This window comes from Balearica regulorum, chromosome Z, assembly GCF_011004875.1.
Source record: "Balearica regulorum gibbericeps isolate bBalReg1 chromosome Z, bBalReg1.pri, whole genome shotgun sequence".
Classification (NCBI taxonomy): Eukaryota; Metazoa; Chordata; class Aves; order Gruiformes; family Gruidae; genus Balearica; species Balearica regulorum.
This window is the reverse complement of record NC_046220.1, coordinates 82,985,853-82,997,869: the sequence shown is the minus strand read 5'-3', so window position 1 is coordinate 82,997,869 and position 12,017 is coordinate 82,985,853. Positions and strand designations below refer to the sequence as shown.

The following is a 12,017-nucleotide window of genomic DNA, read 5'->3' as shown; positions in this document are numbered from 1 at the left end:
TTCCTGTCAGATGCCATGCTGCTATCCTGTCGCTGCTACCTCTGACGGCACCTGTGAGGCCAGGTCCCAAGTTTCGCGTATGGTCAGTAGACTGGCTAAAAAATTTAATCTCTTCTGTAGAAGAAACTAAGTAAGAAAACCAAGACAGCGCTGCATATCCCATCCCTTTTACTTCCGCTCACAGAGCACAGGCAAAATGACAGCACTTCTCTGTCACGCTTTTCTTCTGCCACCAGCAGCTGCTACGGGACAGGGCGGCCAGGAGCGTGAGCACCCGCCGCTCCTAGAGAAGGGGGGACACCCCCCAAACACCCCATGCCCCGCACCACCGCCATATACCTCGCAGCCCCTCACGCTCCCGCCCTACGCCCCTGTCCCCGGCCCCACGTCCCCAGGCCCACCCTGGACCGCAGCCCCCACAGCCCGGCCCCCCGCGCCTCACAGCCCGGCCCTGCCCACCTCATGCCCCCCAGTCCCGCCCCACCGCCGCTCCCCGCCCCTTCCGCCTGCCAAGGGCCATTTCAAGGGCATTTGCCGCAGCAGGGTATTTTTTTTTAAAGCCTCGGTTTGTTTTTTTTTTTTTAAATTATTTTACCTATCGCTATAAAGTCCCTTATCGCTCAGAGGCGCAGGGAGCGGCAGAGCGGCGCAACGCCTGAGCTGCCCGTGGCGGAAGCACTTTCGGTCCTCGTCCCGCCCTGCGCTGTGGGCGTGGCCTCGTCCTCAAAAGAGGCGGAGCGCGTCGCCGCCATTTTGTGGAGAGAGAGCGGGGCCGGCAGTGCCTGCTGTTTGTCTTCAGTCTTGTCCAGTGGAGCCGCCGCCGCCGCAATGCTCTCCGCCCGTGTGGCTGCCGCCCTCGCCCGCTCCCTGCCGCGGCAGGCCGGTCTGGTGAGCACCTTCCCTCTTTCCTGGGGCGAGCGGGGGGTGGGGGGGCCCGTCGCCTCCGCCGCCATCTTGGGGGCCGCGGTGACATTGAGGGGCCGCGGCCTCCCGTTCTCGGGAGTCTGGGGCGGGGTGGGTGCGAGGGGCTTCTCTCAGTGCTGGGTGACAGCGGGGCCCGACCCTTGGCTGAGGAGTGGGGCTGCTCTCATCTCAGGGGTTTGGGAGGGGGTGGGGGAGGTCTAGGGGACGGCGTGTCCTTCCCCGCGGATGCGGACTGGCATTACTGGGGTTCAGGTTAATGAATGAAAGCTACTAGATTTCAGTCAGAGTTACGGATTTTTGTTGTGAGGCTTTTCCAGGGGGCATTTTTTTCCCCTATCTTTGTGGGGAGAGCGAGGGTGCGGAGGTCTGTCAGGACTTCTGCCCGGCCAGTGTCCCTTGTGAAGGTGAATGGAGGAAAGACCTTCCCAAGCTTTCAGAGAAATAGCATTAAGGCTGCATGGGGACTGCACTGGGAGCTTTGCTTAGGATGTAGGATTACAATAATCTTCTAATGTATTTATTGTCGCAGATTTATTTTTTCCTCGTTTCTGCTGTTGTATATACTCTAGCCATGCTTCAGAAATTTTGCAGTTAGATTTTTCTTAGAAAGACCAACCCTTAGAAGACACAATCTTGTTTCTCTCTTGTGCAGAACCATGAGGGGGTGCACTGATTTCTTTATGCCCCGGGCTTTTGATGTTCAGCGCAAAGGTGGCAAACGAGGGAGGGTGTTGCGTTGGGAGCTGCTCTGCAGTGCTGTGATGGTGACATCAGTGCAATGCAGAAAAATGCAGCGAGTAATTTAGAGCAGTCTCCTTTACCATCTGTTCTTGCTTAGTAATGCTGGACTTGGTTCTGTAACCCATTTGTGAATGGAGTACTTGAGTGGGGGTCAACTCAGAACTGAGACATTAAATATATAAGATCATGATCAGAAATTTCAGTGTGTTCTCTCTTAACTTTTTTTTGAATAATTGAGGAAATCTCACTGAAACAATTACTTATTTTAGATTTCCAGAAACACCCTGGGTGCAGCATTTGTTGCTACAAGAAACATCCATGCCTCCAAAACATGCTTTCAGAAAACTGGTGAGTCTGAGAAAGGTCTTCATATAAGAGTGCGGTTTCAGAACATGCTCTATTAGACAAAACGAAATTTGAGTGTGGAGCATGAAGGGGCTGTGCATGTCAGTTGACAAAACACTTGAGGACATTCATGTACTGACAGTATGTAACTATGTTACACAGTCACATCCAGGAGACTTCACTTTAGTAACTGTTAAAATTATGCCCAAACCCAAGGAGTGCTCACGTGTCACATGGCTTACACAGCTTACCTGCTTAAGGAGGATTTTATTCTCCTCCAGAATTATATGAAAAAAAGCCTCACATTCCAGTTTCCTGTCTTGCTTGTAACAGTATGAAGTAATGGATGACTTTCCCAGGTCCGCCTGGATTTGACCTTGTGTCCTTGAGTATAATTCTCTTGCTGCCAGGATCTTGGTGTAGAGAAGGCAGTGGTGCCGATAGCTGTATTTTTGGTAGTGGTTCATGAATGATTTTTGAAGTGGTTTAGGGTAACTAAAGGTATTAGGAAGCAACAGTTTCAAAGCATTATTAACTGTTCCCTAACTGAGGAAATAAAAAGTTGCTGGAGGTCCACTGCCAAGCAAATTTGAGGAAGATGGAGAATACATTTTTACAGCTTATATTGAACATCTTGCTCCTTAGATGTATTGAGTTCCTTTAAAATGTATTTGGACCTTGGATTACACATCAGATGAGAGGGTATTTTGATGGCTCCAGTCTAAGCAAATGCTCTGAAAGCAGACCTAGCATGTCTGTTCTTTCTGAGCTAAGTCAAATCTCTTTAACCTAGTTGCTTTTGGGGGGGGGAGAGATTGCTAATAGCGTAGGACATCTTGAAGGAAATTGATAACTAAACAGCCATCAGTGTTTTGATTGAACCTGGCTTGTGATGAGTTGAAGCTGCTTTTGTTGGCTGTGAATACAGAAGCTGTCATTTATCTTACGCATCATATGTAAGGAAGAGTGTTCTTGCTAGATCTTGTGTTATACCTGAGTAAGGGTACCGTGGCTCATGAATTCAAGACAACCTTAATGAGTTCATACTGTGCCTTAATGTGCTAAATGTGGCTTGAAACCTCTTTCCAGGCACTGCTGAGGTATCCTCTATTCTTGAGGAACGTATTTTGGGAGCTGACACCTCTGCTGAACTTGAGGAGACTGGCCGTGTGCTCTCTATTGGTGATGGTATTGCCCGTGTGTACGGCCTAAGAAATGTCCAGGCAGAAGAAATGGTTGAATTCTCTTCTGGACTGAAGGTAAGCTTTCACTAAAGCAATTTAGCCTAGAAATATAAAGACATATTAAGGAGAATCTGAGACTATGCTTGGAGTTACCCCTATGGGCCTTTTACAGATTTTATTGCAATTTTAATGTGTAGTACCAAGTTGAAATAATACTACAAAAAGCAAATATTCTTTGAATTTGTAATACTTTGCTTTCAGTATTGGTATATGGTTCTTGTCCAACATTTGAGCTTTATCTGTCTTCATCTAGGATGAATCTGGCACTGGATTTTGTTTTCTTTGGGTTCAGGCTGGCTTTTCTGTTTACTATTGGATAATAGCCTCTGTGCTACCATACAGGGTGCAGTTTGCTGATGTCTTATAGTCCTAAGAGTAGACTAGAGTTAAAAAACTGGCTGTTCCAAGACTACTGCAATATCTCTTCCAGCATTTTTAATAACCTCACTTGCCTTAGAGAAGAGGCCAGTGCTTTTCCCTTGGGCAGTTCCTAGGCAAGAGAGAAATGTTTGAACCTTGCTTATCCTTTCTGTTCTTTTTAGAGAGGTAAATGAGTTAATGCTAGACTTCTGCAAGTACAATTAATTATGTAGGAAGCTGAAGGCTTAGGTAGGTTCTCTCACCAATATGGAATAACCTACATTCATTATACATGAAAGCAGAACATTGACTATTGTTGCAAATAAGATTGAGATAGATGATGCTGGATCTTCTATAATGTAGAATAATAATATCCGTATTAAACTGTCAAAATTTTGTGAATGTAGGCACAGATTTTCTCAGGATAATGTGATCTTTGTCATAGGGTATGTCCTTGAATTTGGAGCCCGACAATGTTGGTGTTGTCGTGTTTGGTAACGACAGACTGATCAAGGAGGGCGATGTTGTGAAGAGGACTGGTGCCATTGTGGATGTTCCAGTTGGGGAAGAGCTGCTGGGCCGTGTTGTAGATGCCCTGGGCAATCCAATTGATGGGAAGGTGAGTGTAACTGGGTGCTTACTGCCTCCACTTGTATCTGTGTGATACAGACTGCAACAGGTTATTTCCTCTCTTTGAAGGGTCCTGTTACATCTAAGACACGTAGAAGAGTTGGCTTAAAGGCCCCTGGGATCATTCCCAGAATATCTGTGCGTGAACCTATGCAGACGGGTATTAAGGCTGTGGACAGCTTGGTGCCAATCGGCCGTGGCCAACGTGAGCTGATCATCGGTGACAGGCAGACTGGGTAAGTTAAATGCCCAAGCTAAAAATATTTTGGTAGACAGACACGAGTACTCTGTGCTCCCCTGAACGCAGGTCTGTGTGTGGAGGTTGGGAGAACCGTAGGCAGCTTAACTTACCAACTTCTGTGTTACACAGGAAAACTTCAATTGCAATTGACACAATAATCAACCAGAAACGATTTAATGATGGAACAGATGAGAAAAAGAAGCTGTACTGTATCTATGTTGCAATTGGCCAGAAAAGATCTACTGTTGCTCAGCTGGTGAAGAGGCTCACTGATGCAGGTACAGATTTCTGAAGACAGCTGAGCCTGGCAACTAGTGACATCCTGTTCTCATTATAATGCTGATTACTACTATGACCTCTCCTAGCTGTGAGTGTGGACAGAATTTTCATATTAGATGAGTGACATACTTGCTTTTTTGGACTATCCATCTTTCTAAGTAACTGGGGAAAAAAAAATTCCTACATTGCACTAGAAGACTAGTATGAGGCCCCAAAACTGCTCAGTTTCTTTGGGCAAAGTCACCTTCTGTGTTTTGTTTGTGGGTTTTTTTAACGGACTTCAGAGAGCTTCCTCTTGGCAGTCAGGCAGGCCTGATTACAAGTGATATACTACAAGTGTTTGTGGACTTCGCATTTGTTTCATATGCATGCAAGTCAGTGTCCATGGCAGCTGCAAGTTTACCAGAAAGACTTTACTGCCCAAACATAGAGTTTACTTTCTTCTCAGAAACAGTGATCTCATTCACTAAGGCTGCATATGTAACAGAGCTTGCAAGAGGTCAGGTGCCTTACCTCTTGGCTGGTGGTCAAGCAGAGTCATACCATTATGTCTAGCAGGACAGCCCCCCTCCCATTTTAATGACAATAATTTGGGACTGTGAAACAAAGGATAGTATCTTCTCGCAGAAGCCAGGAAATCACAGGCTTTCAGGCTGAGTTACTTCTAGAACCAAAGTGCTTCTTAGTGAAAGTTTAACCTTCATTTTAAATGGGAAAGCAGCCTGCAAGTTTTAGATGCTAGCTGCTATGAACTTGCTCTTGAAACTTCTTGAAATAGTTGAGCTAGCTGATGTGTTCATCTAGTACAGTGTTCTTTCCTGTAACAATGTAGTGATGCTGCCTGGGTTTGGTTCTGCAGCTAGTACTTCACAAGCATGTTGTATTTGCTGATTGTGGGCATGATGAGGTAATACACTCAGTGTGTGTCTCCAATTCTTTCCAGATGCCATGAAGTACACTATTGTGGTGTCTGCCACAGCATCCGATGCGGCACCCCTTCAGTATTTGGCTCCCTATTCGGGCTGCTCCATGGGGGAATACTTCAGAGACAATGGAAAACATGCCTTAATCATCTATGATGACTTATCCAAACAGGTCAGGAAACATTGTTTATAGGCCTCATAGTCTAGCACTGGTGTTTGTAGCTGTAAGATTACCGCAGGTTTAGAAATTCAAAATTTTAAATGAGCTACTGAAGTCTGAAAGCTTTCTTTATGCCACACAGGCTGTTGCCTATCGTCAGATGTCTCTGCTGCTGCGTCGTCCACCTGGTCGTGAAGCTTACCCAGGTGATGTGTTCTACCTGCATTCTCGCCTGCTGGAGAGAGCAGCCAAAATGAATGATTCCTTTGGAGGTGGCTCTCTGACTGCCTTGCCTGTCATTGAAACTCAGGCTGGTGATGTGTCTGCTTACATTCCAACCAATGTCATCTCCATCACTGATGGACAGGTAGGACATCTTCACATGCCAGTACTTCTGTGTAACTTACTGGCAGGTCTCTGAGGAGACTTCTAGGCTTCTGAGCAAGGTAATAAGACAATTTTCTCCTACAGATCTTCCTGGAAACTGAGTTGTTCTACAAAGGTATCCGTCCAGCCATCAATGTTGGTCTGTCTGTGTCCCGTGTAGGTTCTGCTGCTCAGACCAGGGCTATGAAGCAGGTGAGCATGGAACTGCTGCTCCTCCCCTCACTAGAGAGGAGCTGTGTGTAGGCTTTCCAAACCATTTCACTCAGGGAATGAAATGTTGCATTCCTTAGTGTTATGAAATTATAAAAGAACAAACTTTGAGGATCTCTAATACTTCCACTGCCTGCTGAGAGAGAGGGAGATAGGAAAGCAGTTTCTGTATAAAGATGTAGGACTGTTGAGTTTCAGTACGCTGAGTACGGATGTAACTAGAAATAGAGAATGCTCTTTTAACCCCATGCTTCTTTTAATCTGGATATGGCATTAGAGAGGTTTAATATCAGCTGTGCCCATTTTGGGGAGGAATAGCATGCTCTTGTTAAAAGGCCAGGCAGACAGTGGGATTTTTAGAAATGCATATTGTCATCTGTCAGAATATTGAGATTAACTTGACTGGTATGCAAGGCGAGGCTGACTTGTGACTACTGGCAGCTGTAGGTAACTGTCAAACTACTAGACTTGTTTAAAAACTGGTCAAATGGGAGTCCGACCTGTGTCTTGTGTGGTAGGTGGCAGGTACCATGAAGCTGGAATTGGCTCAGTATCGTGAAGTAGCTGCCTTTGCTCAGTTTGGGTCTGATCTGGATGCTGCCACACAACAGCTGCTGAACCGGGGTGTACGTCTGACAGAGCTCCTCAAACAAGGACAGTATGGTGAGTGTCTTGGACGCAACAAGTCTGCATTTCCCATTAATCTCTTGTGCTAACGAGTTTGGTCTTTGTGGCGGCGTTTACCATGTCCATACTGTGGACTTGAATCACGTTGTATATGTGCAGTTGATCATCAAAGGAGGACTCTGTGGTGCTGGTGTGTCCTGCAAGCATGAATGCTTTCTTTCCTGCAGTTCCCATGGCTATTGAGGAACAGGTTGCAGTCATCTATGCCGGTGTAAGAGGTCATTTGGACAAGCTGGAGCCCAGCAAAATCACTAAATTTGAGAGTGCTTTCCTTGCTCATGTACTGAGCCAGCACCAGGCCCTGCTCTCCACAATCAGGTATTATGATTTATCTTACTTCATCGGGATACTGACTTGACAGCTGGAGTGCAGATAATGGTCACTGAAGTGTTAATTTAGCGGATCCTAGAGCCTCATGCTGCCCCTACCAGAACTGGAGGTTCTGTCAGCCTTCCTACTGTCCTTGTACTGCTGTTCTCCAGTTTTTACTTGATGCTTAAAATGAATGTAGTTGCATAGCTCTCCTCTAATCTGATACTAAAATCACTTAAATCTAGTCAGTTCCCATATTTTTGACAGCTTTAAGCTGTTACAGTACTGTGGATTAAGTGCTGCTTCCCTGCTGCTGGGTGGGCTGTTGGGGATTGAGTATGTCCATAGTCTGTATACTGGTCCTAACTTGTGCCATGGGTCAAATCATGTGCTTCCCATCCCTGGGGCGTTGCTCCACAGAAGGTAAGAGCCTTGTTGAACTACGTACAGCTGTTTGGAAAGTATTTGTTGACAAACCCTAGTTCTTAACTTTTTGAGGAGAAGGGATGTTATGTTAGTTTCAGTGGTATAGCTTCATTCTTCAAACAGAAATGTGTTCATTTATTGATAATAATTTGTGTTAATTTTGTTAGAAATCAGAAGTTCATTGTAAAGCATTCCTTTGCCTTAGGGAGTGACCATATGTCTACTCCCGTGTCAGAAGTTTAATTAAACTCTTTCAACAGGACCGAAGGGAAGATTTCTGACCAGACAGAAGCTAAGTTGAAGGAAATAGTCACAAGTTTCCTGGCTACTTTTGAGGCATAAACTCTTAACTGTCAAACAGACCAGGCTGTTGTTGTGACTCCGTGCTCCAGCTCCATCAAAAGTATGTGCGACTTGAATGTACAGATCTCAATGAGAATAAAAGTTTCCATGTAAAAAGGCTTGCATGTTCTTTTCCAGGTTATTGCTACTGAGCAACATGTGCTTTTAAAACCAGAGTTAAACTCCCCTGGACACACAGAACTTGGGGAAAATCAGGGGGCATCTTAGCTATTGGGTGGATAAACTTTCAGTCGATCCAAGGACGAGTAGGGGTGTCAGCTGGTGCCTGTGGCAAAGGCTGCAGTTCCCAGTGTGGCAGAGCTCACAGTGGCTCTTGTCTGTTCGTCCTCCTCTGGCAGCTGCTCTGGGAGAAGGGCTTACAGCTGGGGAAGCAGTTTGGGCATTCTGGTGGTACTATGCGTGGTAACTGACTGGATCTCGCAGTGTTCTTACCCTCCAACAGTCTGAAGCTGTGACAGTGTTTCTTAGAAGTGCTGTCTGACCTGTGCTGGTGTCTGGCTTTCAGAAGAGTTTCAGAACCAACTGTCCTTGTGACTCAAGACAGCAGCCCATTTAGCCATTACTGTAGTAACTGCTAGAGAATTAAATGCCACAGTCCTCTGCAGTTGGCTCTGGTTCTGTCAGTAAACTGCCTGCAGTCGTTAACGGTTTGGAGGGAGGTTATACACCATGGTAACTGTTCCATTTCCTGACTTGCCTGCATGCCATGTGAGTGGTGGGACTTTGACCTGGGGTGTGGGAAGGCTGAGTTCCATCCTTTGCTCTGCCCTTGCTGTGAGGCTGAAGGGAGTACCTGCATGCTAGCTCAGTTTAAAGTCACTCCATGTGGAGTTACTCTGCTTTACCTGGTAGACTGGAACTTGGTCCTTAGTCCTCGCTGTGCCTGTTGTCAGGGCTTCTGTGGGGGCTCTTTGTCCCCACTTCGCTTCCTTCACGGGAGCATCCTGCTTCTGACCTCAAATGTGCAGCAGGAAACACTTTGTTCAGGCTAACCAGCTTCTCCCTTAATGCTGTGAGTGCTTTGAGAGTGTGAACTTCTGCTTCTGCAGTACAGGAAAAAATAAACACTTTTAGCTGAGAAACGTCAAGACATCTTTCTGGGGAGAACCAGCATGTGAGAACAGTGCTATGCCACTGGAGGAGCGCTAGCTGTCTTGTTAGTCCTGTACAACCTTCTTTCTTCCAGTGCCAGTGGGTGGGAGGCTTCACAGGTGTGGGCATGTGTGATATGATGATCAGAGGGCTGGAGCACCTCTGCTATGAGGACAGGCTGAGAGAGTTGGGGTTGTTCAGCCTGGAGAAGAGAAGGCTCCAGGGAGACCTAATAGCACCTCCCAGTACCTAAAAGGGCTACAGGAGAGATAGGGAGGGACTGTTTACGAGGGCATGGAGTGACAGGACAAGGACTAATGGGTTTAAGCTAAAAGAGGGTAGATTTAGATTGGACAGAAGAAAGAAATTCTCCCCTGTGAGGGTGGTGAGGCCCTGGCACAGGTTGCCCAGAGAAGCTGCGGATGCACAGTGACTAAACCCCACTTTGGGTCTTGCACCAGATTTTATTTGCATGAGAGCACCAACTTCAGGGGTGTCTTAGCCCAAAATTGCTCAGATATGTATGTTACCTGGTAACAAATATTCCAAAGTTCTGATTTCTGCCCTGTTGCTGCTGTGACTGCAGAAGGTGTCAATTCCCTCACTAAAGCCCAGTGTGGTAAATACATCCCATCCAGCCAGCAGGACGGGGACTGGTTTGGAAGGGTCAATCCTGAGTCCCGAGCGGTGCCGTGGGCTGCCCTGGCCGCGCGGTGGTGCTGGGAAGCTGAGAAACAGCGTGGGCTGTGACGGTGTGGACTCATGGCAAGGGCCTGTGCCTTCTGCTGGGAGCATGCACAGGGTGGGCCTGGCTAAATCCGCTCAGGAGCTGACTCAGAAAAAAAATCCCAGAAACGCCCTGTTTCTGTGCTGTAACACCCACTCTCTGTGCAGAGGGCTGACGTGCGGCTGTTGCTGCAGCACTTGATGACCTGAAACACAAATGTGACGCCACCTCTGCTGCCGGGGCAGGAACTGCAGCCACCGATGCTGAAAGCAAAATCCATGCAATCCTGCTTTCATCAGTATAAACCTCAGACACGTTTGCCAGGTGGCAGTGGCCTCAGGTCACAACTGAGCAGATTTATTTCAGTAAGTGGAAAATGCTTTTTTTTTTGTTTGTTTTTTTTTTTACATTACTGGAGTGTTTTAGCTGTCCCCGTGTTAAAGCAGTTTGGGGCAGTGCGTATGATTCAGGCTTTCCGGCACACATCTGCTTCCACCTTTTTTAAGAACGGCTCTGAGGTTGCTCACCCAGTGTCTCATCCCAGGCCACGTCCCCATTTCAGCTGAGGACAGGAACGGGACATGGATGGTGAAACCATCCCAAAGCACTCCAGCAACCTCTGGTCAGCCAGGTGGAGAAGGAACTGCAGGTCGTGTGGGCTCTGCTCTGTGTTTCGTTCTTGAAACCACGTGGGTCACTCGGGTTTGGCCATCACTAGTAGGTTTCTCCCCATGGTGCAGCGATACCACGCCTTGCCTCCCCACTGATCTCATCCATCTGCAGCAGCGTGCCCTGGCCCCCTCAACCCACGGAGAGCTAGGAGCGCACAGCGAAGCTCCACACCGTGAGTGGGGTGGATGCATGTATTGGGTTTGCAGGGCAAGGTTTTGGTAAGGGGGGTTGCAGGGTGGCTTGTGTGAGAAGCTGCTAAAAGCTCCCCCATGTCCAACAGAGCCAATGCCAGCCGGCTCCAAGGCAGACCCTCTGCTGGCCAGGGCCGAGCCCATCAGAGACAGTGGTAGTGCCTCTGGGGTAACAGGGTTAAGAAAGGAAAAAAAAAACAACCTAGCTGGAGTTTTTGCAGCTGGAGAGAGAAGATGTGAGAAACAACTCTGCAGACACCCAGGTCAGTGCAGAAGGAAGGGCAGGAGGTGCTCCAGGCACCGGAGCAGAGATCCCCCTGCAGCCTGTGGTGAAGACCATGGTGAAGCAGGCTGTCCCCCTGCAGCCCATGGAGGAAGGATGAGGGGGTGTAGAGATTCCACCTGCAGCCCATGGAGGACCCCACGCCGGAGCAGGTGGAGGCACCTGAAGGAGGCTGTGACCCCATGGGAAGCCCACACTGGAGCAGGCTCCTGGCAGGACCTGTGGCCCCATGGAGAGAGGAGCCCAGGCCAGAGCAGGTTTGCTGGCAGGACTTGTGACCCCGTGGGGGACTCACGCTGGAGCAGTTGGTGAAGAACTGCAGCCTGTGGGAAGGGAAGAAGTTGGTGGAGGACTGTCTCCTGTGGGAGGGTCCCCATGCTGGAGCAGGGGCAGAGTGTGAGGAGTCCTCCCCCTGAGGAGGAAGGAGCGGCAGAGACACCGTGTTGAGGAACTGACCACAACCCCCATTCCCCGTCCCCCTGTGCCGCTTGGGGGGAGGAGGGAGAGCAATGGGGAGGGAAGTTGGGCCTGGGAAGAAGGGTGGTGTGGGGGGAGGTGTTTTAGGATTTGGGTTTATTTCTCATTGCTCTATTCTGTTTTTCTGGTAATAAATTGGATTAATTTTTTCCAAAGTCGAGTCCGTTTTGCCCGTGACAGGAATTGCTGAACGATCTCTCCCTGTCCTTACCCCGACCCAGGACCCTCTCGTTACACGTTCCCTCCCCCGCCCAGCTAAGGCAGCGGCAGAGCGGCCCAGGGGGCACCTGGCCGTGCTGTTTGGGGGGGCTGGGTGGGGACACCGCGCCGCGGGGTGGGACCT

The 12,017-nt window shown here is 48.3% G+C and overlaps 1 protein-coding gene across 1 annotated transcript; it reads left to right on the top strand.

The window, feature by feature from the left end:
- The first annotated feature begins 495 nt into the window (after positions 1-495).
- Positions 496-8,328, top strand: ATP5F1A (ATP synthase F1 subunit alpha). The gene is made up of 12 exons (XM_075741050.1): positions 496-888; positions 1,935-2,013; positions 3,100-3,269; positions 4,060-4,233; positions 4,314-4,480; positions 4,615-4,763; positions 5,708-5,859; positions 5,990-6,214; positions 6,319-6,426; positions 6,963-7,107; positions 7,299-7,449; positions 8,130-8,328. The coding sequence occupies exons 1-12, from the start codon at positions 829-831 to the stop codon at positions 8,209-8,211; spliced, it is 1,662 nt and encodes a 553-aa protein (XP_075597165.1). The 5' UTR covers positions 496-828; the 3' UTR covers positions 8,212-8,328.
- Positions 8,329-12,017: the final 3,689 nt, after the last annotated feature.